General features: G+C 36.2%; 2 protein-coding genes across 2 annotated transcripts in view; one reads left to right on the forward strand and one right to left on the reverse strand.

Moving 5' to 3' along the window:
* dop (microtubule-associated serine/threonine (MAST) protein kinase dop) overlaps positions 1-19,267 on the reverse strand; it is a 40,846-nt gene extending 21,579 nt beyond the window's left edge. The window contains exons 1-4 of the mRNA XM_013319201.1: positions 18,916-19,267; positions 6,682-6,767; positions 6,325-6,399; positions 1,599-1,735 (exon numbers count right to left, since the gene is read on the reverse strand). Of these exons, the coding sequence (XP_013174655.1) occupies positions 1,599-1,735; positions 6,325-6,399; positions 6,682-6,767; positions 18,916-19,048 (431 nt within the window). The 5' untranslated portion in view covers positions 19,049-19,267. The remainder of the gene's footprint in view (positions 1-1,598; positions 1,736-6,324; positions 6,400-6,681; positions 6,768-18,915) is intronic.
* A 1,237-nt stretch (positions 19,268-20,504) lies between these two features.
* On the forward strand, positions 20,505-27,017 carry LOC106123067 (WAS/WASL-interacting protein family member 3). Its single transcript, XM_013319202.1, has 10 exons — positions 20,505-20,689; positions 23,700-23,774; positions 24,203-24,338; positions 24,706-24,782; positions 24,894-24,942; positions 25,059-25,217; positions 25,325-25,403; positions 25,479-25,674; positions 25,823-25,940; positions 26,026-27,017. Exons 1-10 carry the CDS (start codon positions 20,627-20,629, stop codon positions 27,015-27,017), a joined length of 1,944 nt encoding a protein of 647 aa, XP_013174656.1. The 5' UTR covers positions 20,505-20,626.

Below are 27,017 nucleotides of genomic sequence, written 5' to 3' on the forward strand. Positions count from 1 at the left end.
CTCTCTTTATATATCATCATTCATGTCATTATGTTTTACAAAACAGGGATAACAATATGTTTTAAACTGGGAAATAAGTCTCGGAAATCCACAGTGAATCATTTCAAATACCTCTTGGTATTAAAATTAAAGAATATACAATTTATGTTTCCCTTTCGGCCGATCAGACTCACTAAATGAGAAAAAACAAGGGTATATGTTTTTGGAGATATGTTCACAGCGGGAACTTACTTCAATGGTTCATCCAAAGAACTACATTGTTGGAGATTTATTTATATACTAGCTGTCTCGACTCTGTCCAAGCGGAATAAAAACATAATTAGTAGCCTATGTTCTTCCAGACTATGTTTTATATTTTATCGAGATCCGTGCCGTTATGGAGATACCTTCAAACATCCATCCATCCTTGTGTTTCTTCCTTCAAGCAGATGTTTAGTATTGTTCCTACGATTACTTAACATTGAGTCATTAACTTATGTATAATAATTGCATCTTATCTTAGTAATCACGATAATATCATATTTAAATACGAATTATTTTTACTTACATATCCTTGTTTCTATGGCACAGACATGAAAATTCATACGTAACATAATTTACAAAAAGATTTAAAAAAATCACCAGCCAGCATAAAATTTCTTTACCAATTCTCTTAAATCTCAACATTTACAAAGAAAATTCTGGAGAGGAAATTAAAAAGGAGGGAAACCTACATTACCATCGTCTCTATTTAATGTGAATGTGGGAGACAACAATATATTTATTCAAGTGCTTCTAACTATCCTAGTTCTTATTAAAAATTTTACATCATTTATGTGTTCATTCCTATATACATATTAAATGTATTTACCAGTGCAGTTAGCGTAGGTGTCCCGCACTGGCGAACATCAGACTAACATTTGTCTGATAAAAAGTTGACATTTTCTGGAATGTTCGCGTAATCTTTGCCACCTACGCTAAATTACGATAGAAATAAATTCGACGCATACACGAAAAGAGTTACATCTCTAATTAGAATCCTTAAGATGTAACTTTATTCATCAAATATGTAGTGTGAATTTTTGTACGTACTTTTTTTTAACGGAAAACTACAGCATGGATTTCCCTTAAGTAAATAAATTACTGTATATACCTATCGTAATTAAATAATAAATAAACGTATACATTTTCCAATAAATTCGTAACCGTTAAAATAAAAACAATACGAAAAAAAATACAAACTAGACATTGCAATATGCACCTTAAACCAATACAAATAAAGGTCAGGGAAATCATTACAAAAACAAAACATAAAATTCAAATTTTATTATATGCATCATTACTACGACACACGTACAGTCTCGCAAACAAGTTCAATGTAGCAATTTTAATGATGTTATAATAAAAACAGGTCACGAAATATTAAGTCATCGTCATGCTACAACACAATTTTGCATTGATATACACTAAGTTCCGTGTTAACCCACATTGAAAAAGATTTCTATCCTGACTGACTACATCCATGAGATCCTAAAGCAAATGTTAAATCAGGAATTAAAGGAACTCACAAGAGAAGTAACTCTTTTCGTCGGATGGAATAGTGTATTTAGCATACTTACATCTCCTTGCCGCGTTTGACGCTAGACGACAAAAGAGCGTGATGCAGAGGATGGGCGTGGTGAGCGTGCGGCCAGCGCGGGCCCTCCGCCGGAGACAGTGGACCCGTGCCAGGGGAACTGCACCGTCCTGAACCCACCTGTAAAAAAATAGACTGATTTAAATTTGAACTCAATTCCTGACGTCAATTAAAACCTTTTTTCCACTAGCCCGACTAGCAGCATAGGAAGATTACGACTGCTATTCCTTTGGGTGCAGTACCATTGGCAGTAGTCGTGCATGGCTAGTTTCTCATTCTTCAATAATATACCCACGTAGCAATTGCTGTCGTTGCACAAAACTGTATATCGATTACTCATCAAAGCACAGTAGCCTCGTCTGAGTGTACTCATAATAACCACTTACATAAACATCAATATTTCTCTTTACAAAGTTCAAAGAGATTTTAACTAAGCTATGATTAACTACGTCATAGTACGTCAAGAAGCGATTAGGCTTCCTTTTCCAATTCCTTTTTAGTACTATTTAAAGATTCAGTATTTTTCAGGTTTATAAAAGATCTTTTCTTTATCTTTTTTCTATTAAAAAAAAAACAATAAAAAATTAGAGCACTGCCACACATCACAAAAATACCTTCCATACAAATAATTTTATCTCATTACATAAAATTGCATGCTTTTGCCCGTCACCGGTCGAAAAACAAAAGACCCGGGTCGAGAGTTCGCCGAACTGTAGACCAACCATGGCTGAACCTGTCCTTGCATATTGAACCCTCTCTTTCACGCACAGTGCGATCTACATCCAGAAATATATGTACAGTCAGCTGCATAAATATGAATACATTTACAAAGCTTTAGAAAATTTTGTACGCTTTCAGTTTTAAAAACATGTATACAAGTATCGGTCCGTGTGTTCCGATCATAAGTACATACTCTTAACGAATCTCGCATAAGTATTTTTGAAACAGACAACCTATACAAGTTTCTAAACTTTCAAAAATATACACATATTTAAGCAGCCGACTGTACACTCTAGTTAGCTCCTAACCTAGCCTCTAGTCGCTTGATTATAGCACACAGATATACAGGCAAAGCAACGTAGAGTTCACTCCGTGTTCATCATCAGATTATGAGTCAAAAGGTTCGTTCATTACTCGATAGTCTATTGTTTCGCTTCGGTTTCATTCGCAGTAGTGTGTTAGAGGCTTTGGTAATAGGTTAAAAAACGCAAAATATACATCGCAAAACTGATATAACTTATCAAAAGACTCGAAACACTTGAGTATTCACGCCACTCTGTGATCAGTTCTTGTCCATACCATATTTCACTCTCTCATATATTTTCACTAGCTGCCACCCGCGACACTTTCGTATTTAGAAAAATACTTAATAAATAGCTTGTGTTCTTCTAGACTATGTCTTACATCTGCCTTTCATCAAAATCCGTTGTGACATTCCGAATATACCTTCCAACAAACATCCATCGATCCATCTAAACTTTCGCATTTATCATATCAGAGTAAGATTTGAGCTCTACAAATCATGTATCTTTAGAACTTTGGGTAATTTGTTACCCATATCTCTAACTAATCACATAATATGTTTTTGTTAGGGTCAAACACCTATTGTTTTTATACAACATACGATTATTATGCGATTAGCAAACGGCTGTGTCTGTTTAAAATTCATTAATACTGACCTTATCATTTGACCCACACATTATGTATTTGTTTTTAATATTTATACTATACAATACATGCAAAACATATATAATTTATACTAACTGTCGCTTAGATCCGTAGGAAATTAAAAAAAAACTTAATTAGTAGCCTATGTGTTCTTCCATACTGAGTTCTACATCTAAGCCAAATTTCATTAAAATCTATTTAGCCGTTTTAAAGATATTCAGTAACAGACATCCATCCATCTAAACTTTTGAATTTATAATATTAGTAAGATTTAGCTCCACGCGATTTCTACTACCAAAGGATAATAACAAAAAACATTTTTGTGTTTTTAAAGATCATTGGTATAAAGGATCTAAGAGAGGTGTAATAAAAACGTTGATTTATTCCTAATTAAGTTACGTATTTCAAAACTTTTACTTTGTAATAACAATCTCTTCTTCTTCTATGTATAATATAGTTGTATAATATCTGAGTATATCAGCCATGTTATCGACTGATTTGTTAAATCTTTGTAGCATCCTCGAGACGTATTCAATGATACTCGTAACAAGCGCTCGCTTAACCATACATTTGACGTTGCTAAACTGCTAAAAATTTTACAAAAAAACATAACTTTCTAATATTATCTTACTAATATCATAAATGGGAATGTTTGTTACAACGTATCTACAAAACAGCTGCTTGGATTTCGATTAAATTTGGAATAAATATAAAACATAGTCTGGAAGAACACATAGGCTACTATGTTTTTTTAGTTCCCCGCGGACAGTCGCGAGCGACAGCTAGTATTGTAAATCAATATTAAACGTGGTTACATAAGAATTGACGAACCTAATAATCAATCCTTTCGCTTGAAACCGAAGATTATTTAACTTAGTATAAACTTTATCAATCTCGATTACTTTAAGCGACTTATATTGAATAATATTGCTACCCGTAAGTCGAAAAATATTAAAGCAAAAGGATTAAAAATACTCTGTTGAGCAAAAAATGATTCGGGATTAATTAGAATTCGGCCGATAATAAATCGTACGTGACTTATTTCTTCATCTAAACAAACAAAGTTGAAGAGATATTTGTCAAGTCTGAAAAGACGCACGTCATATTAAAAATAATAAATAAATTAACCATTTAGACTGGTTTTGCCACAGAGCAGCGTTATACAGTTATCCAATGATCTACAGCCAAGAAAAACATCATTATAGAGTAGCCAAGAACAACATAATTAAAGCTATCCGCAGCCAAAGTTCTCACGGGAATAAATGTGACATATTTCAATGTGCATCCAACGAAAATATTATATCGAAAATCGTCAACAGTAAGATCTCATTAGAGATATAACTCTTTTCGTCGAATGAAAAGAGTTACTTCTATTTCGAGATATTTACGTAATTTACTCTGTATAAACAAATAATTTCCTTTTATAATAATAGCATAGAAAAGTTGTATATTCATATCCAACGCAGGCATTGCCTCGGGCTAAGATTGTTGTTGACATAAAGGTCAACAGAGTTCCAAGGGGAACATTGGAAAGGAGGAAGGGGAGGGGAACGCGAAGGGTGGGGAATGCATTCTCGAGCGGGAAACGGGGAGGCTCGTAAACTATTGAACTCAATCACGGGCCCTTCGCTGTGGGAAAATTTCCAGTACATCGCAGTGCATTGTTATATTTTAGTATTTTATTGAACTTTATTCCATTGGGATAAAGTTTAAATTATATGTTTCTGCAGGATACTGATGAGTTAAAAGGGGGTCTTAAGTAATAATAACGTAGATGTAAACTGTACCCTTAAAGCAATGCGTTATTATTTAAAGGGTTGGAACAAAAGGGTGCATTTTTAACTTATAGAGAATATTTCTAATGAATATATTATTGTGTAATGTAGAAGTCTGTTAGTTCAGTTCGACAAGATTACGTACAAAATATCACTAAGTAATAACACACTAGCTGTCGCCCGCAACTCCGTCAGCGCAGAATTAAAAAAGTTAATAAGTAGTCTGTGTTCTTCCAGACTATGTTCTACATCTATGCCAAATTTCATCGAAATCCGTCCATCTAAACATTCGCATTTATAATATTAGTTAGAGAGTTAGAACTAAGAAAACTTCGCCTTGATTAACTAAAACTCCTAAAATCCTGATTAATATAATCCTAAGCATAAGTTAAATCTATAATTACTAAGTACAAGAAATTAATGGTTACACATCGACCTTGAACTGTAATTTAACTAATCGTAACGCACGTAAAAACCACAAAATTTGCAATTTATTAACTATTACAAATAAACATGAATCAACAACAATAATACGCAAGAAAACAACCAAATATCTTAAACAACTGCGTAATATTTAATTTATCTCCATAGCTTTCCTAGGCCAATACAATTGCCATCTCTCTCATCATTCATAAAAAACTTGTGACAACAATCTATTTCACCAGTCAAAACATATGTCATTTAATTGAACAACGAAACTATCATATTTTTAACCAGCAGTACTTCAAAACTAATTTAAGAACAAAAAAAGCCATAGAGTGGAATGACAAACATTTTGCGAGTTAAACAAATATACTCTTACTTTTAGTTACCTAATTGATTCGGTCAACATCGTCATGAGTCTGTGAAAATAATGGAAAGTAACACGTGAACAGAATCTCGTTATGTACTCAACAAAAGATATACCTAAGAAAAGGAGAAAGAATACTTATTAAATAGTTGTAAGATTAAAAAAAAAATATTCTTTAATTAAATATTTTTATACAAAACGCCAAGGAAATAACAGTGTATTCGTTTTGCATTCCGTTCCTTGTCCTATAAGAAAGATATTTGACGAAGAAAAAGATGCATAGGAACGGAAAATACCCTCTTTCTGTGCGTCTTCTCCTCGGTCGGGTAAACTTAAGCAACGCATCTGCAATTACGGATGCCTATGGGAAGCGATCGCTTCGCTATTTCGGCGAATTCCTGATCTTTCGCTCTTTTACCACCTTATAATATGTGAAAAAACCTTATATATTATGATACTATTAACAAGTGACTTACCACCAACGATAGCCTGTGATGTGGCGGAGGGGGTGGCAGCCGGGACGGGCGTCGCGACACAGCACATTGTTCCTTCTGTACACAGACATACAACAATCAAATTATTATACTAGATGTGGTACAAATTGGCAGAGATCTTATATTATGACGTCATCATGTAACTCACTACGCTGGCCCAGTTCGGATAGGTAGAAATCTTATATATCTACTTACCAATTACCAAGACACCTTACTCATCTAATAAATATTATAAATGCGAAAGATGGGTGGATGTTTGTTGAAAAGCATCTCTAGAACAGCGCAACGAATATCGATGAAATTTGTCATAAACGTAGAACATAGTTTGGAAGAACTTACCACATGGACTGAGAGCGCCGGGGCAGATTTGCCAAGTGCTGACCTGCGCATGCGCAGGAGATTACTTCGCAACCCCTTACTGGCATCTGTTGGCGAAAGAAACAAAGCATTAATTATATTGAAACTTAGCAAGCTATAAACAATTATAGATAAATCTTATACTTTTAATGAGAGTGTAAATGAACCCGTATAAGTGTTCATTTTCCCTGTCAACCCTTTCATAATAAGTACATAGATAAGAAGGGGACAGGGAGATAGATTAGACGGAGGACTAAAAAAGGACATTTACTTTTTCAGTTGATTCTCTTCAATGTGATACTACAGATAGGAGGCGATAGTTTTAACACAAAATATATCTACTAGCTATTGTAACGCCTTAGAAAAACATATATGTAATACACATATAAGAGATATCAATTGTATTTTCGCTGTACGCGTCATAGTTTAGGACACACCTACACCACACCTGAAGTATATGTTCATAAATACAATGTAACGTTACAATTATAATAACAAGCTTTAAACGAATGTTCCACCCACATATTTAATTAAAAAATATGACTTAACATGTAGGTAATAAGAGTGAGTTGCCATAACCGAAATATATAGCATAGCAAAACTTTTTACGTCTGTGTCCCGTAGCGATGTTAGGGCTGAGCAAGGTGGGGCGGGGCGACCGCCCAGGGCGCCGGACGTAAAGAGCAGGCGCCAGAGTCGGAGTTAAAGGGGCGCCTGCAGTGCTCCCTAACTTTGGAGAGATTTCCCCCGACACAAAAAAATAGAACGCCACAAAAATTTGGCCCAGGGCGTCGGAAATTAGTCGGCCTTGTATATGTCGATAAAAAATTGTATCCACAAAGTTAAAGAAACAAGCTATAGAGAAAACTATAAGATTGCGATGAAATTGGAACAACGCCAGACACGGCTAGAAATCTTTCCGCCCAAATAACTTTGACAATATCCGCTGACAATTCAATTAATTCACCACAGTACGAAAAACAACTATTCTAAATTACGACAAATTCCATTTATCAAGAAATCTATATGACGTATAATAATTTAAAGATTTTAAGAGTGAAATGCTACAATTTATTAAATTCAAAAGAAGATTTTAATACGGTAAAAGAAAACATCGTGATGCAATCTGTATCTGCGAAGAAATTCAAAGATATGTGTGAAGTCAACCGGCACTAAGCCAGCGTGGTCGACTATGGCCTAGTCAAGCCTAACTCAGGTCAGGATCCAAGTCCTTCTATGGAGACATATAATAAGCTGATGATGAAACTAGGATTTACATAAGTATCACAAAAAAAACATCAAATTTATCAAATTATATGCAAACATTCGTTAAAATGTACACAAAAACATCTATCACTTTAGGACGACCTCGTAAAAAGTAAAAAAAAACATGTTTTTTCCATCCAATAGTAATAATAAAAAATAGTAAGTTTTACTACTTAAATCTCATCTATCTAAGTAAATTACATGGGTATATACTTATCACGGTTACAAACTAAACTAAGTTATCTCTAAGTGAGCCAAGGTGAAAAGCTGCTGAGTGAACCTGACCTTAATTACTTACTACATAGAGTCCATTAAGCATGGCAAATTGCTCGCCTTAAGACAAACGTTAAACGCTGCCGAGTAAATATGACCTTTATCACAATGGAGTACAGTCTATATATCCAAGCACGTTGCAATCCTTTAGATGTAAACTGCCGAGGGAATATGAACCTTATCACAAGGGAACAAACACACTTTAGGATGTGGTCATGTTACTATGAATCACGACTTAATATGGAATCGCTTCGATGCATTGATGCACATTATATTACAACTGTATATCTAAACTAGGTGAACAGTACAGTAAATATAAATTCTAACGTGAGTTTTCATTGCCAATAGACCTATACAAGTGATCCTTATAGATAGGTCAATGGTTGAAAACGACCGCGTTTGATTCGTTCCGACTTAAACGCGCCTGTTGATGTTCGGTTAAAATCAAAATGGCACAAAATATAACAGCTGATAGCCTATCCATGTATAGAGGTCAGCAACCTAATACATATTATGTCAAGTTTTTCAAAGAGTATAAGAGGAATAAATAAGGGGATAGACAGAGACCGGGGACTTCCACTTGGCACGGTTTTGACGCACTTCTCTCGCTTTATCTACATTCAAACAACTACATATACAAGCACGTTGGTTTTATAACTTTGTGCTTACAATTTAACTTAAATGTGAAGACTTAAATTGCAATAAATATAAACATAACTCATCATCTGATGATGATGAGTTATGTTTATATCATCATCAGCTCACTATACGTCCCCACCGAGGGGCACGGAGCCTACACTAGGTTAAAGGTGATTACGTCATAGTCAACCACGCTGGCCAAGTGCGGGTTGGTTGACTTCACGCATATTTTTGAATTTCTTCTTAGATATGTGCAGGTTGCATCACGATGTTTTCCTTCACCGTGAGAACGTCGGATAAACGTACATATGTAAATCGGAAATCGAAAAACACATTGGTACATGGCGGGATTCGAACCCAGGACCTGCAGATTGCAAGACAAGTGCTTGACCACTGAGCCACCGACGCTCTTAACAACATTAAACATAACTATTATAATCTTATTAAAATGAGAAATACATCTCATTAATATAGAATCAATATTTTAACACTTGGTATTTAAATAAATTACTTTACAGTAAAAGATGACACAATCTTTAACAATGTATTCGAAACTATTGTTACAAAACTTTGGCTTTCGACATTTTACATAATGGTGGTTGCATAGACTATGTAAAATATAGATATAAGAGTCAAAATATACCTAGAAAATATTGCCAAATGCCATTGCCATTTACACATTAACAAAAGTCGAATTAATACTGTTATTTTTTTATATTATAAGGTGGCAAACGAGCGAGCGGCCACCTGAAATCGCTGAGATAGCGAAGTGACCGTTGCCCATAGACATACGCAATTGCATATGCGTTGCCTAACTTTAATCGACGGAGGAGCGGATGCACAGAAAGAAAATATTTTCCCTTTGCAAAGCTATTAATTTTATTTCTATTACCGTGGATTTCTGAGGCCGAAATCCCCGTTTAAAACATATTAACGATATGTTTTATACAAAGATATTCGTGTTAGAAACCCATGGTTAGTTATGTTTTTGATTAAGGATAAATTGGAAATCATAATTAGATTTACTATGAAATTATTTCGCTCATTTAATTAAGGACTCGATTTTTGGCTCGTCTTGACACACGCAACTTCTAAAAACATTTTTTTAAAATATTGTTTATAACAACTGCATAGCATCCTTATAGTATGCGACCAATTTAATTAACCTACCATATCTTGATCGTCTTATCTTGATTTTGGTGATAAGTCGTTAAACACTGTTGCTACTACCCTAAAGCTAAACTAAATCATAGTTTACAGACGTACAAAACCTGGCACTTCCAGATTTACATAGAAATAGTATCACGTGGGCTAATTCGGCTTCCGTCCAAATGCTCATGTTGTTTACGAGTTTTTACCACCTCTCCTCCCACTTCCCACTCACGTGCCACCTATTCCTAAGCACGTGAGACCACATCTCACTAATCTTACTAATATCATAAATGCCAATGTTTAGATAGATAGATGGATGTTTGTTTGTAGGTATCTTAAGAAAGGCTGAACGGATCTAGATGAAATTTGGCATACATATAGAACACAGTATGGACGAACACATATGCTGATAATATTTTTTCAATTCCGGGCGGAGTCGCCGTCGAGCGCTAGTATATAGATAAAACAGAAATCTTTCTATACAAAACCAAATGTACTAGGAGAGCATAAATCAATGTGTGATATAAGCTCGACTTTCACTATCATGAGGCCGTGTGACGCGAAAGTATCGCGCGTTAGGGACCATATTGTAATTAACCAGGTCGACATGGGCTCGATTAGTCAATTGTAGGCGTACGCCTACCATTATATCTAGTAGATCAAGCTTATATTAAGAACAAATAACATCATACAAATTCATATTAGTCAAATTTACTGTTTGTTACTACGTATCTACAAAACGGTTTAATAAATTTTGGCATAGATGTAGAACATAGTCTAGAAAAACATATTATCTGGGATAAATTCCTTTTTTTATTACATATTTACACGATAACTCCACAAAGGTCCTAAATATCTTATTGAAACTTGGCATAGATGTAGGAACATCGTCTTAAATAACGCATAGTATACTCATCCTTTTTTTGATTTAATTCCACGCGGACGGAGTCGCGGGCAAAAACTATATAACACAACTCTTCAGTCAACTTCTTTTGTTAATTCAAGTACCTTTAATAATTAATAATTTAAGGGGTTTATTTTAAAATCTACTAATAAAATGGTCTCTTAAGCTTTAGTGTATTCGTCACTTAGTAACCGTTAATAAAACTTAATTGATAAATAGTAGAATTATGCCCTAATTGACATATCTTACTAATATTATAAATGCGAATGTTTAGATGGATGGATATTTGAAGATATCTCTGGAAAGACCCAACGGATTTTCATAAAAATTTGGCATAGATGTAAAACATAGTCTGGAAGAACACATAAGCTACTTACTACTTTTTTAATTCCGCTCGGACGGAGTCACAGGCAACAGCTATTCCTTATACAAATGATTGGTTAATCTCAATATCAAATAACATGGTTACCCTAATACCTTTATCTATGTATTTTACACAATGGATATTCATTTTGTACGTTATCAGAGAAACTTCTTTAATAAAAAATAACTCTCCGCTTCGCTGTAGGCGCTTATTTTTTTTAATAAATGGTCCGGGATTTTGAAGGGAAATTGAAAATACAATTTTTATTAGAACGATAAAAAAACTCGGGTTACGTAAAATATTGCTAAAAACGATGCTTCAAATATTGACAAATTTAATTAATATTTTAGTTGATATAGCTTTGCCCTACGGTTTTACGCGTAGTAGTCCCCCTTTTTTTGTATCGGGGGGGGGGGGGGGGGAATCTTCGTCAGATACCCTGCCTTTTGGGGGAAAGACAGAGTTATGTGAGATTCTTACTACTAAAACCCCTTCAATAGCCAACCTCAAGTGCGACTGCGAGGGTCCCGGGATCTCCAAAGGAACGCACCGGAACCCTTCGCACTGGGCTTCTGCACGACTCCAGGAAAATTCTTCGTGCCTTCGCAAAATTCGGCAACGCGTAGTAGTCCCCTAGAAGCGAGAGAGGAGTCGGGACCACGCCAAATGAAGGACCTTGGTCTCTGTCTACCCCTCTGGATTACGGGCAAGAGTTATGTTGTTAGTCCCTAGTCTTACTCGATTTTTTTTAAACCTCTAGATCGCATCGTGTTAATAACTAGTCTGTGTCCTTGCCTAATACTTATTTTCCTAGACGAAATTACTTTAGCCTATTGGATACTAAATATTAGGTACCAATGACAAAATTAATTAATAAATTAATTGAGTCCAAGCCTTTCATATTTCATTCATAGAAAAAGTTGTTTGAGGACGTTTGCGTGGCGAACGGAATCGAACTTGCTACCATACAACCTTGAACTGAATACTATGGTAACTCGGCCATCGCCGCTATACTTGTAAATTACCCGCTGACGAGATTATATCCAATGAGCTATGCATTTAAATCCATAATACGTCAAAGCACAAAAAATTAAATAATTTAATATTTATAATCAATTTTTATTATAGGACCGAGTTAAAAGTATGTTGACAGTTTCTGCCTACCTCTCTGGATTACGGGCATGATTAGTTATAAATAAAAGCTATAAAATAGAAACCCTATTCATCATACTACAATTATAAATGCGAATGTTCAGATGAATGGATGTATGAATGTATGGATGTTTGTTTGAAGGTATCTCTAAAACGGCTGAAAGAATCTCGATGTAATTTGGCATACGTATAGAACATAGTCTGGAAGAACACAAAGGCTACTAACAAAGTTTTTTTAATTCGACGCAGACGGAATCTCGGGCGACAGCTAGTTTAAAACTAAATATTTTATGGGCTTAGAACTTAGGACACCTATAGACTTTTGTACCTACACGGCGTTACAGATACATTAATCTAGGATTTCTAAAATATCGTAATCTTCTTTAAACCCTCACTAACCGTGGGTTTTTGACCCTGTCATTATATTTGACAAAACGGTGATAACAATATGTTTTAAACGGGGATTTTGGTTTTAGATACCCGCGGTAAAATACTATTAGTATGTATTCGAGCATTGTTTTCTACTATTTTGGCAAACGTCCAAATGAACGTCTTGAAATTACAACCCATTGATATTTATGTTAATTGCTACACAACAGTCTAGAGTTAAATGTGCTGATAATACAAAGGTTAAGTAAAGGTCAAAAAAATAGTTTTATTTTACAATAGTAGAAACAAAACACAGTCTGGTATTGCCCGTATATCAAATTTTTTGACAACAAAAACAGTGTCGTAACGCATATAAACATATCGTCTTTCGATCATGTGAGGTTCGAAGGAATTTCGAAAAAAATCACAAAATATCACAAGAAGCAGAAGCTCTAAAATATCACGTGTTATTATTCTCTCTACACATATCTGAGAAGTAATTCAAAGATATGTAGGAAGTCAACCAACCCGCACTTGGCCTGTGTGGTTGACTATGGCCTAGTCACCCTTAACTTAGGGTAGGCTCCGAGCCCCTCGGTGGGGCCACATAGTGAGGTGATGATGATGAATTATTTTCTGGCTTATGACGTAAATGTTAAGATATCAAAATAAATTATTTTATAAATTATAAAAGTTGGAGGTGTACTTTAAAACCTAACCAAATATCTTTTTTATTATGTCCTGGTAACCACCAGAAAAGACATCACGTGACAGACGATACCAAAGAGTATAACTCTACTTAAAGTTTTCAAAACGAATACATCCTGTATAACATTTATGACGTCATCCAACAATATTTACATTTAAACACCTGAACCAGTGATATGTTTCACTGACTCATATTCCTAGTCAGCTGTGTATACTGACATATAAAAACAATGTTCTCTTAACATAACGAATGAATAGTTTACAATTTCAAATGATTTGTGGCACTAAGACAAAAAAAAACACAGACCACCACATAGACAAACTTAAGCGTTAAAATGAAAAGGGTCGTTTACACAGTACACATTAATGACAAAAACTGTATGCAAACGAGGAAGTTCACAGGATATACGTAAAGTATTAATATCGCCAAGGACTCCGACCGCGCTAAATTAAAAAATAAAAACTTAATACGTAGTTTAAGTGTTCTTCCAGACTATGTTCTACAACTATGGCAAATTACAGCGAGATCACTTCAGCCGTTCCGGAGATACATTCAAACAATAATCCATCCATCCATTTAAACATTCGCATTATATGTATATATTAGTAAGATAAATTAAAATATCACTTAACAGATTAATAACTGCTGTTATAAAAAAACATCAGCTCTACATAAGTTCGACTCCCAAGCTTATATTGATTGACCCGGTTACCCACAGAGAATACAGCATATTTCCTTGCTACGGCAATCCATTAAATATTAACACATTAAATAATTTCCCCAGACACTCAAGTCCATTGTTTTCGTATACGAACCAATTACTATTTAATTGTAGTAAGTATATTAAGGAAATAGAATTCGGATATGTTTAGTTGACCCCGATTGAATGTACTTTCTATGTTTACATAACCAGGGGCACATAACTGTTGTGTGATGTAAAATGTACTTAATTAAAAATATATAACATTACTATATACTAGACGGCCTACAAAGTAGAGCGTTAATCAATCTTCAAATCAAATTAAACAATTATATTAAAAGGAATTAAATTCGTCATATTTCAACCCGTTCGACGAATAAAGTTACATCTCCTATGAAATGTAACTCTTATCATTGGACTTTAATAATAATAAAAAAACAAAAGTGGATCACCCTCTAAATAATCGATTGGGTGTACCGATTAATATTACAATCCTTAGATTAAATTTGAAAGAAAATGGATTAAAAATGTTAATTAAAGACACATTAGATAAGCAGAAATGGATAATGAATGATTATTGGGTAGCCCATAAACGTTTAGCAAACATAGTCGTGGAAGGGTTCTATTAATAGGGTTGGCAAAAATAAGTTTGTACTATTTTTTTATAACAGAAGGAGACAAACGAGCAGCGGGAACACCGAGGTGTTCAACGACGCCCATGGACATCAGCAATACCAGAGGAACCGCAGATGCGTTGCCGGCCTTTATACACTAATACAATCCAACATATAACTGGTTCGAAACAAAATCCAATTAAATTGCAACAAAGTGTATTCATTACGCGACAGGTTCAATTACAAATTCCATTAAAAAAAAAAACCTTGAAATACAAGGCAATTTTTTTCAGTTTATAGAAATGCCGGATGAAATTGCAAAAATTACTCAGACAAAAGTCATTTTTTTTTTTACAATTTCTAAACATCACAACATACGGACAAAGCGAGAACAAATATATTTTTAAATCGATTAAAAATAATACCAAATTAATTTGAAAAATTAATAAAACAAAACATACTGTTATCTCTCCATTCAAAGGGATAACAACATATTTCTATAGAAGTCGTTCAACAATGGAAACGCAAACAGGTTTCAAATATTACTAGTAGGTATATAAATATTAGAGGTATAACAAAGTACACGCAAATCCCCAGTATGCCACTAGTTTCATAAGCTACAGTACAAAGAGCGACATCGTGATCGGCCCAGTTGCCGCACCTTTCACTCAAACGATGCCAACAAAGTTGTATAAGGTGAATTGTATTACCACAAAAAGATATCACATAAATACAGTAACATGCAAACTTAAACGAATGCAACGTACAGAAGTACATTATCTTAACACGTTCGCTGCCAGAATGATTTTTCGAATAACGAAAAAAATTGACCCGCTGTTTATAAGCTTTATAAGGCCTTGCGGGTCACGCTGTATACAACAATTCGATTAAAAAGCGGCTTGTCGGACACTTAGTCCAACACGGCCTGATTGAAACATTAGCTTGTCGGTCATATAGTCCGACATGGCAGCTAACGTGTTAATAAAAGATGCAACTCTTCGTTGTATGGGTAGACATTAAGATCGCTGTCTTCATACATACGTTGCTTACGATTTTAGTGACGGATGCGATTTGTGTCGCAAGTACTAATGCACTATTTTGTCTACCCGCAGTGTGTATTCCCGAGCAGCCGTAAAGATTGAATCGTGTAATACTATAAACTACGAAATTATATACAAATTCGTACACGATGTAAGCTTGATATTACAAGCTGTAGCTTATCAAAGTTACAATAAATAATGGCTTGAATTTCTAAGTTATAGGTTACATATAAGGTCATAAGTTCGAAAACAAATTATCAAGGCCCAATAGCTTAAGATGTCTAGCAAGTGGTAAATGAACACCCCTAACTTAGGGTAGGCTCCGAGCCCCTAATTGGGGACATATAGTGAGTTGATGATGAAACCATCAACACTCTATGGAAATGATTTGACAAACACATGAAATATCAAAATTTATGGGCAAATGACTCAAATGACAAATGTTTTTGTATATATCTTTATACTGTGGAAACTCAAATTAACGCTCAATGAACACTATCGCACTAACGGACGCCAATAACGACCTATTAAATTAATCTCGTAATCTGAATGTTGTTAAATAAATTGTAAACATTAAATAAGTGAACAAATCTCTAACAAAACTTTTTATAACCATGACTTAATGGACCAAAGATATATTGTTTTTTTTTATTTTTTTATAGCATAAGGTGGCAAACGAGCGAGCGGCCAACTGAAATCGCTGAAATAGCGAAGTTACCGTTGCCTTTAATCGACGGACAGGGTGCACACAAAGAAAATATTTCCCCTATCCATGCATTCTCTCATCCGGAAAGTCCACTTCCACTTCCCATCCTTTCTTTATAAGAAAAAGGGTGGGAAGGGAAAGAGGACTAAATTAGGCCTCCGACGCACACTCATCAGACAAAACGCGGAATTACTTCCACTTGACGCCAGTCTTCTGTGTGGTCGCGGTATTTCACCGGGCGAGGTTGACAAATCGTGCGAAGATATTCAAGCGGGCTCTACCACTGTTAATTTGTTCAAGAAGGATGACAATATTTTTAAAAGTCTCTGCTGCATACCAGAGGTTAAGTCCATGTTCCCTAAAGGTTATGGTCCATGTCACCTATCTGCGTTTTTCTTATATGAAAACAATGAGAAGGGGAAGATGGTTTTTGCTGAGGAGACTCATAGGAAAGAGAAATATCGAATTTCTATGCGGCCCCCTCCTCTGCCAATTAAAAGCAATGGAATGCAGATTTAATATTGCAAAAGATTAAAAAAACAAGTTATCTTGTATATGAAATGCCAACTTTACTATAAAAAAAATTTGCATCACAAAGCAACAATTTGGTTCTATAAAGCAGAGAATGATTGCTGCCTTGCATAAAGAGCAATGCAAATAGGATGACCTACATACTCGGACATTAGTTCTGCTTTTTCTATACATAAACTGAAAGTACACAACTTCAATGTAAAATTATACTGAGGTTTTTAAAAATATACAGTTATATCGGCATTTTTTAATTTTACTAATATAATAAATGTGAATGTTTGGATAGATGGATGTTTGTTAGAAGGAATCGGAACGGCTGCATAGATCTTGCTGAAATTTGGCATACAAATAGTACAAAGTCTGGAAAAACACATAGGCTACTAATTATGTTTTTGGTTATCTGCACAGACGGAGTTGCAGGCAACAGCTAGTCTTTTATATGTCGTAAAAATAAATTATACATTAAATAAAGGCAATTATTTTAATATATACTACAAGTTAAAAATTAACTGTTATAGTGTTAGATTTACGGCAAATTTGAATATTTTTTTGTTCTTTAAGAAATTATCATCTGAATTTTTAACAACATTTGGAAGGTTGACTAAAACACAGGTTGACCTAGTTTAGGAGTAAATTTTTTTTTTGGTGACATTTTAAAAGAATGTTTCTATAACCAGACAAAAGTAAATAAAATCAATATTCATTACCAACACTAATAAAAACTAAGGAACAAACAATGAATACTGTCTTAAAAATGTCTTAAATATACATATAAAATCTAAATCATATACAAAATGTCTGTTATATCTTTATATACATAATTCTTCTGTGAGTGTGTATGTCACTGAACTGCTCTCAAACGACTGGACCGATTTTGATGAAATTTTTTGTGTGTGTTCAAGGGGATCTGGGAATGGTTTAGATTCACAATTTTCATCAAATATTAACTTCATATTAATTTATTCAAATTAAAGACGTGTAGACAAGACAACGTCTGTCGGGTCCACTATATAAATATAAAAAATATGTTACTGTTCTTCAAACATGTGGAACAATTATTTTAATAAAGCAAACTAAAAACTTGATATAACTGAGAAGAGATAAAAATAACTGAATAGATATACAGTTATAATAATGAATAAGAATTTCCCACAATCTACTTATTACAAAGGCAACATACTTTTGTTTATAAAAACAGATAGCAACATACTATCTGTTCCACTTTATAACTCTCAATACTAATATTAGAGAATGCAAAGAGAATGAATTCAAATTATGAATGTGAATGAAATAAGTAAATATTTCTTTATATCTTTAAATCCTGTTTATATTAAAACAAAGCCATATGCGAAATATATGGTAAACCTTGTTTAGAATAAAGTCACTTTGAATTTTAAAATGTTTTATGACATAGATTGAGATTTTTTTTTTTGCACTTTCACATCATCAGTCAGTGTGTCCTTGACTCCTTAACCATATTTAAGTAGGATCAAACAGTAAAAAATATAATACACATTTTACAGTATGAAAAGCATAATATAGTATGAGTGGTACATAAAACAAATACGCTCTTTAACGTATAAATAAATATTTTATATTTCAATATGTTTAATTACTTTAGATAAGTGTGATATTAATATATTGTTCATAATTACTTGCATATCACTACATTTCAATAGGCCGCGAACATTCATTGAATCAATTTAATTCGCATTGACAGCCGAACAAACCTTGAATACATATAGTAGCGAACTCTAATCAAGCTATCCAGAAACAATACAGGTTTTGTTATCATACCTTCAGCACTTTGATTTAAAGATGAAGGAGCCCCCGTCGACGATAGATCCTTTTTCTTACCGATGTTCGGTAAATCAGAGTCCGAATCGTCGAAAATTAGCGTCCGGACCGATTGTGAACACCGACGATCCATCGCTCGCTCACAACATAACACACAAATAAACCGATATTATCGCCATTTATGACCACATATCAATTATATTTCTTTACTTCACGATATTAACACCACACCGATTAATTTGCACAAGTATATTAAGCGATTTCACTCGCATAATATTAGGATAGAACATAAGATTTTTATTTTTTTTATTTTAAGCCATAATTTTCAAACACGACACACGACTGTACGATCGAAAAGTGACACTTTTACATTTTGAAAGATGGCCTAACCTCGGTGTTGCTGTTATAAAGGCAGTAATCTCTAAATGGATAGGTGATAGCTTGGAAGTGACAATTATTGCTTAATTCCGACTTCATTGCGCAGTTTCATAAGTCTTTAGTTGACTTTTAGAGCCTGTATGGGTGGTGCGAGAGATTTCCTGATTATGCATGCCAAAGTTCTCGCACGTATTAGTTAACCGTTTTCATAAGTCGTTAGGGTCTAGGTGCGTTGGACAATAGTTACTACTTTTCCTTACCGCGCATTATACACGTTAACGAAACATCCACACGAAACTTGCTTTACATCGACACATCAGTTATTAGCCCACATGCGGGGTCTTCCTGCATGCTATATTATGAGAAAGTTATCAATGAATGAAATCGCGACTTAGCTTCTATTTAATTATATATTTTTAATTAATTTGAATCCTTAGCATCGTTACCAACTGCGACCGATAATGTCAAGATTATGAAAATCAAAGAGGCACAAATAGTCACCATTTATAGCCTGTCCATATGTAGAGGTCAGTGCACAATATCAAATCTTTCGCTGCGATCGGAAAGACACACACGACTTACAATTGTAAGTTATTGTCGACTTGTAATTTATTTATTGTGTATTGTATATTTTATGAAATATACTGAAAAATAATTTTAAAACAAGATACTTGCTCCATTAGCAATGTTTACAATTAACAATTAATTAACAACAATATAATGCTGTAGAAGGTTGTAGACTTTGTTTTTGTGGACAAAACTGTTTTATAGAATCTTCAAATTTCTGTCCACTTTTTTTATTATTCATATCATAATAACAGATATACAACGTGACAACAATATTTTACAGTCTGGATTGAAATTTTATTACCTTTATAATCTGTTTCGTCTTTAAATTAGTGACGCCATCTGTCGAATAGAATTTAATTCAAATATTTTTTTTTTTATTTTAAATGGCAGGACTTCAAAATGTTGCAATGTTTTAATTTTAAACTACTTAATTTTAGTCATTAAATTAGTTATTTTTTGAGTATCAACTGAATATTCTTGCTCGATTTTATTTTATTCTTAATGTGAATCAGAAAGAAATGTTTAAAATAAATTCTACAGTGAGTGAAATAATCCAATCAACGCCATCTATTGGCAAAAGTGCGTTGATTCGAATTTTCACCGTCAAAAGAAACGGAAAAACACGAGTGTGCGTCGCCTTAGTAGATATCAGCTGAATTATTCGGCTAAAATGCCCTGGCACGGGCATACGTAGTCGTCGGTCCGCCATTACGACGCAGCCGAGACACGTTCGTCGTATTTAGTTAAATATTTTCGTTTATAAATGAGTAATAACGCTCATGATCTAAGTAATCGACTTCTGAATGCGTTGGATAACAATTACAATGTAAGTTTCCTGGTTTTGAAGATGATAAGTCCGATAAGCAATTCAAAGATACGGAAACGTCCTGCACAGGCCTGTGTCACCCGATTCGAGTTACAATTTTGCCTCTTAAGAGGTTGTCTCGGGGCAAACTAAGATTCTGTGATGATAATAAGAAGTATAGAAGCCTTAAGTGAACTAAGCTGAGCATGAATATCACGTTATTGAAAGGAAAAGTGTCTGTATGGATACGTGAGCGATTCGAGTGCGGTGTACGGGGCCACTGACGTCGCCAGCGCTCGTCCCTCCGTCCCTAGTGCCAAATGTTTTGCAATGTGAAAGTATGGAATTGTGCCACGCGTGACCTTTTCCGTAGATTTTCGTTAGGTCAGTCCGATGAGCAGAAATTTGGGCTGATGACAGTGAAAATGTGTTTTGTCTCGCGGCTTGACCTTAGTGCGCCGAGGTTCGAACGCTGGCGGTGTGGCGGTCACCCTGACCGAGGCGTATGCCTTCGGCACTCCCAACGAGATTGTAACTATTTCTATCTATATCAATTTGTTCAATTGTTGGTGCAATTGCAGGTCAGTTCAGCTTTCGCAACAATTTAGCATAAGGATGTAATTTATAAACTCTTCGATTATTGCTACACAGATTAACTTAGCATGTGGTAATTGGCATATATTCAAGATCCCGATTTTAATTCAATCTGGTGTAATTTAGGCCTACAAATGTGGAAATTTTAGAAATTTTACAGGTGTGTTAAAACTTAGAGGTTACCTCATGATCTACAGCAGTGGCTATACCAATATACCACATTTGAATTTTTGTCAGTGTAACAGATTAATATCCTATAAAACAGCAGCATGAGGCTTGGCATTACAGATTATAGAAAGCCTGTAAAACCTCCATAGCAACAACGCAATTCCTAATAAGTGCTAATTTAAAAATAAAATACTTTAGCATTCAGCCATGAGGTTAGGGCTTGGTTGAAATAAAAGGGACAGTTTCACCACATGTTTTGTTAACATGTGTTCAGCATGGATGAATAACTTCTAGGAATTAAACACTTTTTTATTCATATCTAGATTATGTGAATTCTATTGTAGCTCCAAATTGATTGAATCAAATCAAATATATATTAAATCTTATTATTTGAGAACAATATGAAAACTTAATATAAATAAACAATTAAAAACTTGCAATGTTAGCATTTGATATATACATTTTATAGGTTATTCTCAGGATGTTAGGTGGTTTGTGCACCAATACTCCGAAAAAACTTACACATTTGTAATGAAAGTTTTCCTTGTGCTATACATTACTTGATATTTTAATTAATGAGTTTTGACTCTATCTTTGCAATAGTACTATATTCCACTAGTACTGTTCTTCCGTCATCTCTATTGTCTCTGTTTAGTGAGGATATAGAAAAATTTATTATTTATTCCTCGGAAATGTATTACCTGAATAACAACATTCACTGTAAGAAACATTGTTGTGCTATCACTTATCAAACAAGATTAATTGGTGACGTCATATTTATTTTATGTTAATAATTTGTTAACAACTTATTATTAAATTGTATAGTGCAATTGGATAGGGGAAGAGATGTATAGAAAAGAGGAAATATCAGCTTTATATTCTCCTTCTACTATATATAAGTTCCAATTTAAAGTAGGTAAAGCATCTTGTCTATGGTTGACGTTGAAGATTTTCTATGGTTACAAAATGTCTATGCTTAGTTCACTATATGGTAATTTTGATATTTAACCCAAATCATGTGTTCGCTTCTTGGTTTGCTATCTATAAATTATGAGTGTATTTAGAAAATGGAATATGACATATATACATATATACATTTGACAGGGAAATGTTAATCTTCCTGTTTCATTAAACTGTGGGTTTCCGATCTCTACAAAAATATATTGGCTTTGTTTTTCTTTCTAATGTTATAAGGATGTTTAGAAAACTACTTGGGACATAGTTGTAAAGATAAAATACTTCCTTGTTCCATGATAATATTTTTAAAATTGATTTGATAAGCAATAAATATAATTTAAATTTTCCATAACTATTAATGTAATTTCTGCAAATATTTCTATATTAGTTAGATTTTTGTTTGATTGATTTTGATCTCCTATTTTCTATAGAATGGTACTTTATTTCAACCATTTTAATGACTTCTTTATAATAAACATCCCAATAAGATATTGAAAATTGTATTCGAAAATTTGTTAGTAACTAGCTGTAGCCCGTGACTCTACCCGCATTCCAGACTATGCTCTACAGCTATGCCAAATTTAATTGAGATCACTGTAGCCATTTTGGCCTTCTAACAAACATCCATCTAAACATTGGCATTTATATTATTAGTAAGATCTGTCTTTAACAATCAATTGTTCACTAAGGGAGACACTTAAAGAACCATTAAACATCTCTTAATGCGGCAATAAATTTTTCATTCATTCCAAATACAAGAAACATGAATTAGATTCCTATGTTCACTATGGAAAAATAAAGAAAAAAACAGTTACAATAGTGGGAAATGCTTTTTTCTGTGCACACATAAATCGATTGATTGCATTCGACGATCGTAAAATCGTTTGATAAACTTGGAAAAAAAATTGAAATTGCATTTCGAATTTGTATGTACATAACAAGTTTTTTTTTTAAATATTTCTTGTATTAATTGTGACTACTAAATATTGATTATTTAGTCTGGAGTCTTATATTTGTAGGAGGTTGACACTTTGTGTTTGGTTCTGTTGTGGCGAAAGGTTTGAAGAGAATGTTGTTTTAAAATTAATCATGGGTGATGTATGTCTATGTAGAGTATAAAAAACGAGGGAAATGATTCAGGTCTGTGCTAACCAGAAATTTATATTTATTACTCTCAAACGAGAGATCCTAACTTAGCGATGCCTAGGCTTTAGTCACTGGCCCAGTGCAGTTTGCTTGACTTTACATCTTTAATTTTCTCTTCATATATTTTATATTTGCCTATAGTTTTTTAATTTTTTTTTAATTCCAGGTGGTCGACATGCACGCTGTCAACGAAATTATATCCATTTTGGAGAAAATCAATATTACAAAAGAGCTGTTGGAGGTAAGCAAGTGTCAAGTGTCAAACTAAGTGCGGAGAGGCAACTAAATGCTAAGGGGCAAACTTGTAGCCAACTTACAGTTCACTAATTGTCCGATTCTTGTTAATTTGTGTTACCTCTGCCCATTTGTGACGTCGTTGCCAAGTTTAATGAAGATCGCTGTTAAAATAGTTTTTATTTTATTTTAAAACTAATTACATTGTAAACTCGAATCCCCGACCTCAAGATTGGAAATCCGTACCCTTAACCATTAGGCTATTGGCGCTTTTTTTTGCTGGATAGTCCATTTATGGAGGCAGGCTTAGGCTATATAATATTACGCTGCGACCAATAGTTTTTTTAATTCCGCGCGCACGGAGTCGCGGGCGACAGCTAGTATTGTATAAAGTTTGTGTGATAAATGTATGTAATAATTTGTGTTTGCATCCAGACCACCCGACTGGGCAAGCATGTGAACGAGCTGCGACGGAAGACGACTGACCAGACGTTGGCGCGACGTGCCAAGGTGCTGGTGAAGAGATGGCGCGACCTCGTCATACCAGCTGTCGCCTCGCCCGCACACACCGGTACACCATTCAACATATTCAGTACTTGATATTGCTGGGGGTTTGATTTTAGCCTTATAAGGAAAGGATGGGAAGATGAAGTGGATTTAACGGAAGAGGGGATGCATGCGAAGGGGAAATATTCTCTTTCTGTTTGTCCCTTGCTTGTTTAAAAGTAGGCAACACATATGCAATTGCTATTGTCTACGGGCAGCAGTTGTTAGCTATTTCAGAGTATTCAGGTGACTGCTTGCTTGTTTGCCCTCTGATGATATAAAAAAAATTAAACATATTTTATTAATTATGAGGAGTAAATTCTATTACAATTTTGTAATAGTATTATCAGATTTGATGACATATATATTTTAGAGGTGATATATTCATGCAGGTTCAAACCGGTCGTCAGCGGAGCGTCAGATGCGTCGCCTGGGCGGCACCCCCCTCACCTCGCCCGCTCTCTCACGGGTAATTACATAATCTTTGTTATTAGTTCAAGAATTCACACGCATAAACAGTTATGTACAACCCAATATATTCAATTAAATCTTAGATAATTTAGTAATGATACATTTTCAGAATGTGGTGAGTCCTGCGGTGCCAAGTCCACGCACTCAGGCCCGACCCGGTGAGTCTCGTTGTGTTTTAAATAAGCATGGGCACGTTTTTGACCTCGATCTATGAAAAAAATTGCTAGTAAATCACTTCTCACTGACATTAAAAAATAAATTTATATGTTTGCAGCGTGGGGCGGATACGAGTCGGATTCGCAGGACGTGATCCTGGTGGACGATGAGCCCCCCACCGTCCTGCCACCTCCATCCATAGCGCCCCTCGCACCCCTCGCACCCATCGCCACACAGAAGCCGCTCACGCCCACGCCTATGACCACGCCCACCCCTCGTAAGTTCTCATCTGACAAGGCCAATAAATACAATAAAAATTAAATTAAATGTCAGGATTTCTATGCATCGTACTCTTATGATCAAAATGATTTTCGTTATTTATAGCGATCAAGAGGCAACCGTCCCCCGAGCCTGTGCACGATGATAAAAAGGCGAAGAGGGATAAAAAGCCTAAGAAAAGAAGGTGAGCAGCCTTTTATGGGTGACTATTTTTTTAGTTATTATAACGGAAAATTGAATGACGATTGATGTAATCAAGGGGCCACAGCCGTGCGGGGTCGGGTACGGAGTCAGGGGGCGTGGCGGAGGGCGGTGTCGGCACGGAGGGGGGCGGGGCGTGGACGGCGCGCAACGGCTCCGCCCACCACGAGCGCCGCCGCAATGGCTGCCGACGTGACGCGCTCGACGCCTACTCCGCCCTCGTCAACCGCATGCCGCCCGCCGGCGCTAAAAAGGTAAACAAATACAAAGTGTTGTCATAGATAAAATCTGTTACATATTGCTAAATTCCATGAAAAAATGTAGAGCATGAAAAATCTGATATTCAAATATTTGATCCTTGCTCTACTAATTTAACAATAATTGAATTAATATCTTTTCCAGGTGAAGACGACGAAGGAGCTGCTGGAGCAAATTCAGTCGCGCGGCACCAGGCCCGCCTCGCGCCCCGTTTCCCCTGCTTCACCCGCCTCGCCCGACGTCATGCTCATAGAGCCCGACTGTGAGTGCGCCAAATGCCATTCCTGGAATAACGCGCTTTTGACACAGTAGAGCCGCTTCAGTAATAAATATATTCCTCACTTCAGCGTACACCAAAGCGGCCTCGCCCCTGCGCAACGGCAGCAGCGAGCCGGCCCCGCTGCCCGCACTCGCTGCGCCCCCCAGCCCCGTCGCCCCGCGCTCCCCGCTCGACGAGGAGCTGGCGGCGGAGCGCGAGGCGTGCACGTGCGAGGAGGAGGCGCAGGAAGCGTGCCCCGCCGCCCCGCGCCGCCGCACCGCGCCGCTGCACGTGCTGGCGCTGCACAACGCGCTGCTGCCCGGAGTGAACGGCACGCGCGCGCCGCTGCACCCGCACCAGTTCGCAGTGCGCAAGCTCGCCGACCCCGAGCGGCCCGAACTATTCACCAGTGTCGTACCACTCTACAAGTATTCCGACTATGCTGACGATTATTGCGTTAAAAATTTGTCGCGAGTGACTCTGTGCAAACACATACCCGTCGACGAGTTCGCGCCTCCGCCCCCCGACATCCCCCCGCCGCCGTCCCCGCCCCCGCCCCGACCCTACCCCGTGGACGAGGAGGTCGAGGCGCCGGAAATCAAACCCGAGCCCGAGTGCGTCAAGACTGAAGTGATGGAATACGAGTGTCCCAAGGTGGAGCCGGAGATGGTGAGCGTGCCCAGCCTCGAGCCCAGCGAGCGGCTGAAGGCGCCTCTGCTGACCGTCGAGGACGAGCGGCAGTTCGGCGCCGAACCGGTCGTCAAGATGGAGGTCGAGGAGGAATTTGTGAGCGAACCCCAGGAGCATAGGACGGTCGAGCGAACGAAAGAGGAGCTCGACGGCAAGGGGCTTTACGCGTTGTGCCAGCGCGCGATGGACGCGATCCCATACTCGTACGCGCAGGCGGGAAGCGCGCCCGTGCTGCCGCTGGCGGCCGCGGAGCAGGGTGCCATGCTGGAGGAGGTGGACTCGTGCCCGGACGAGATGGGCCGGCCGCAACGCGCGCCGCGTTTCGCCGAGTGGCACGAGTGCGCGCGTCTCGGTGACCTCATTGCGCTGCCCTACGTCGTCATAGACTGA

This window comes from Papilio xuthus, unplaced genomic scaffold (assembly GCF_000836235.2).
Source record: "Papilio xuthus unplaced genomic scaffold, Pxut_1.1 DF826159.1, whole genome shotgun sequence".
In the NCBI taxonomy this organism is placed as follows: domain Eukaryota; kingdom Metazoa; phylum Arthropoda; class Insecta; order Lepidoptera; family Papilionidae; genus Papilio; species Papilio xuthus.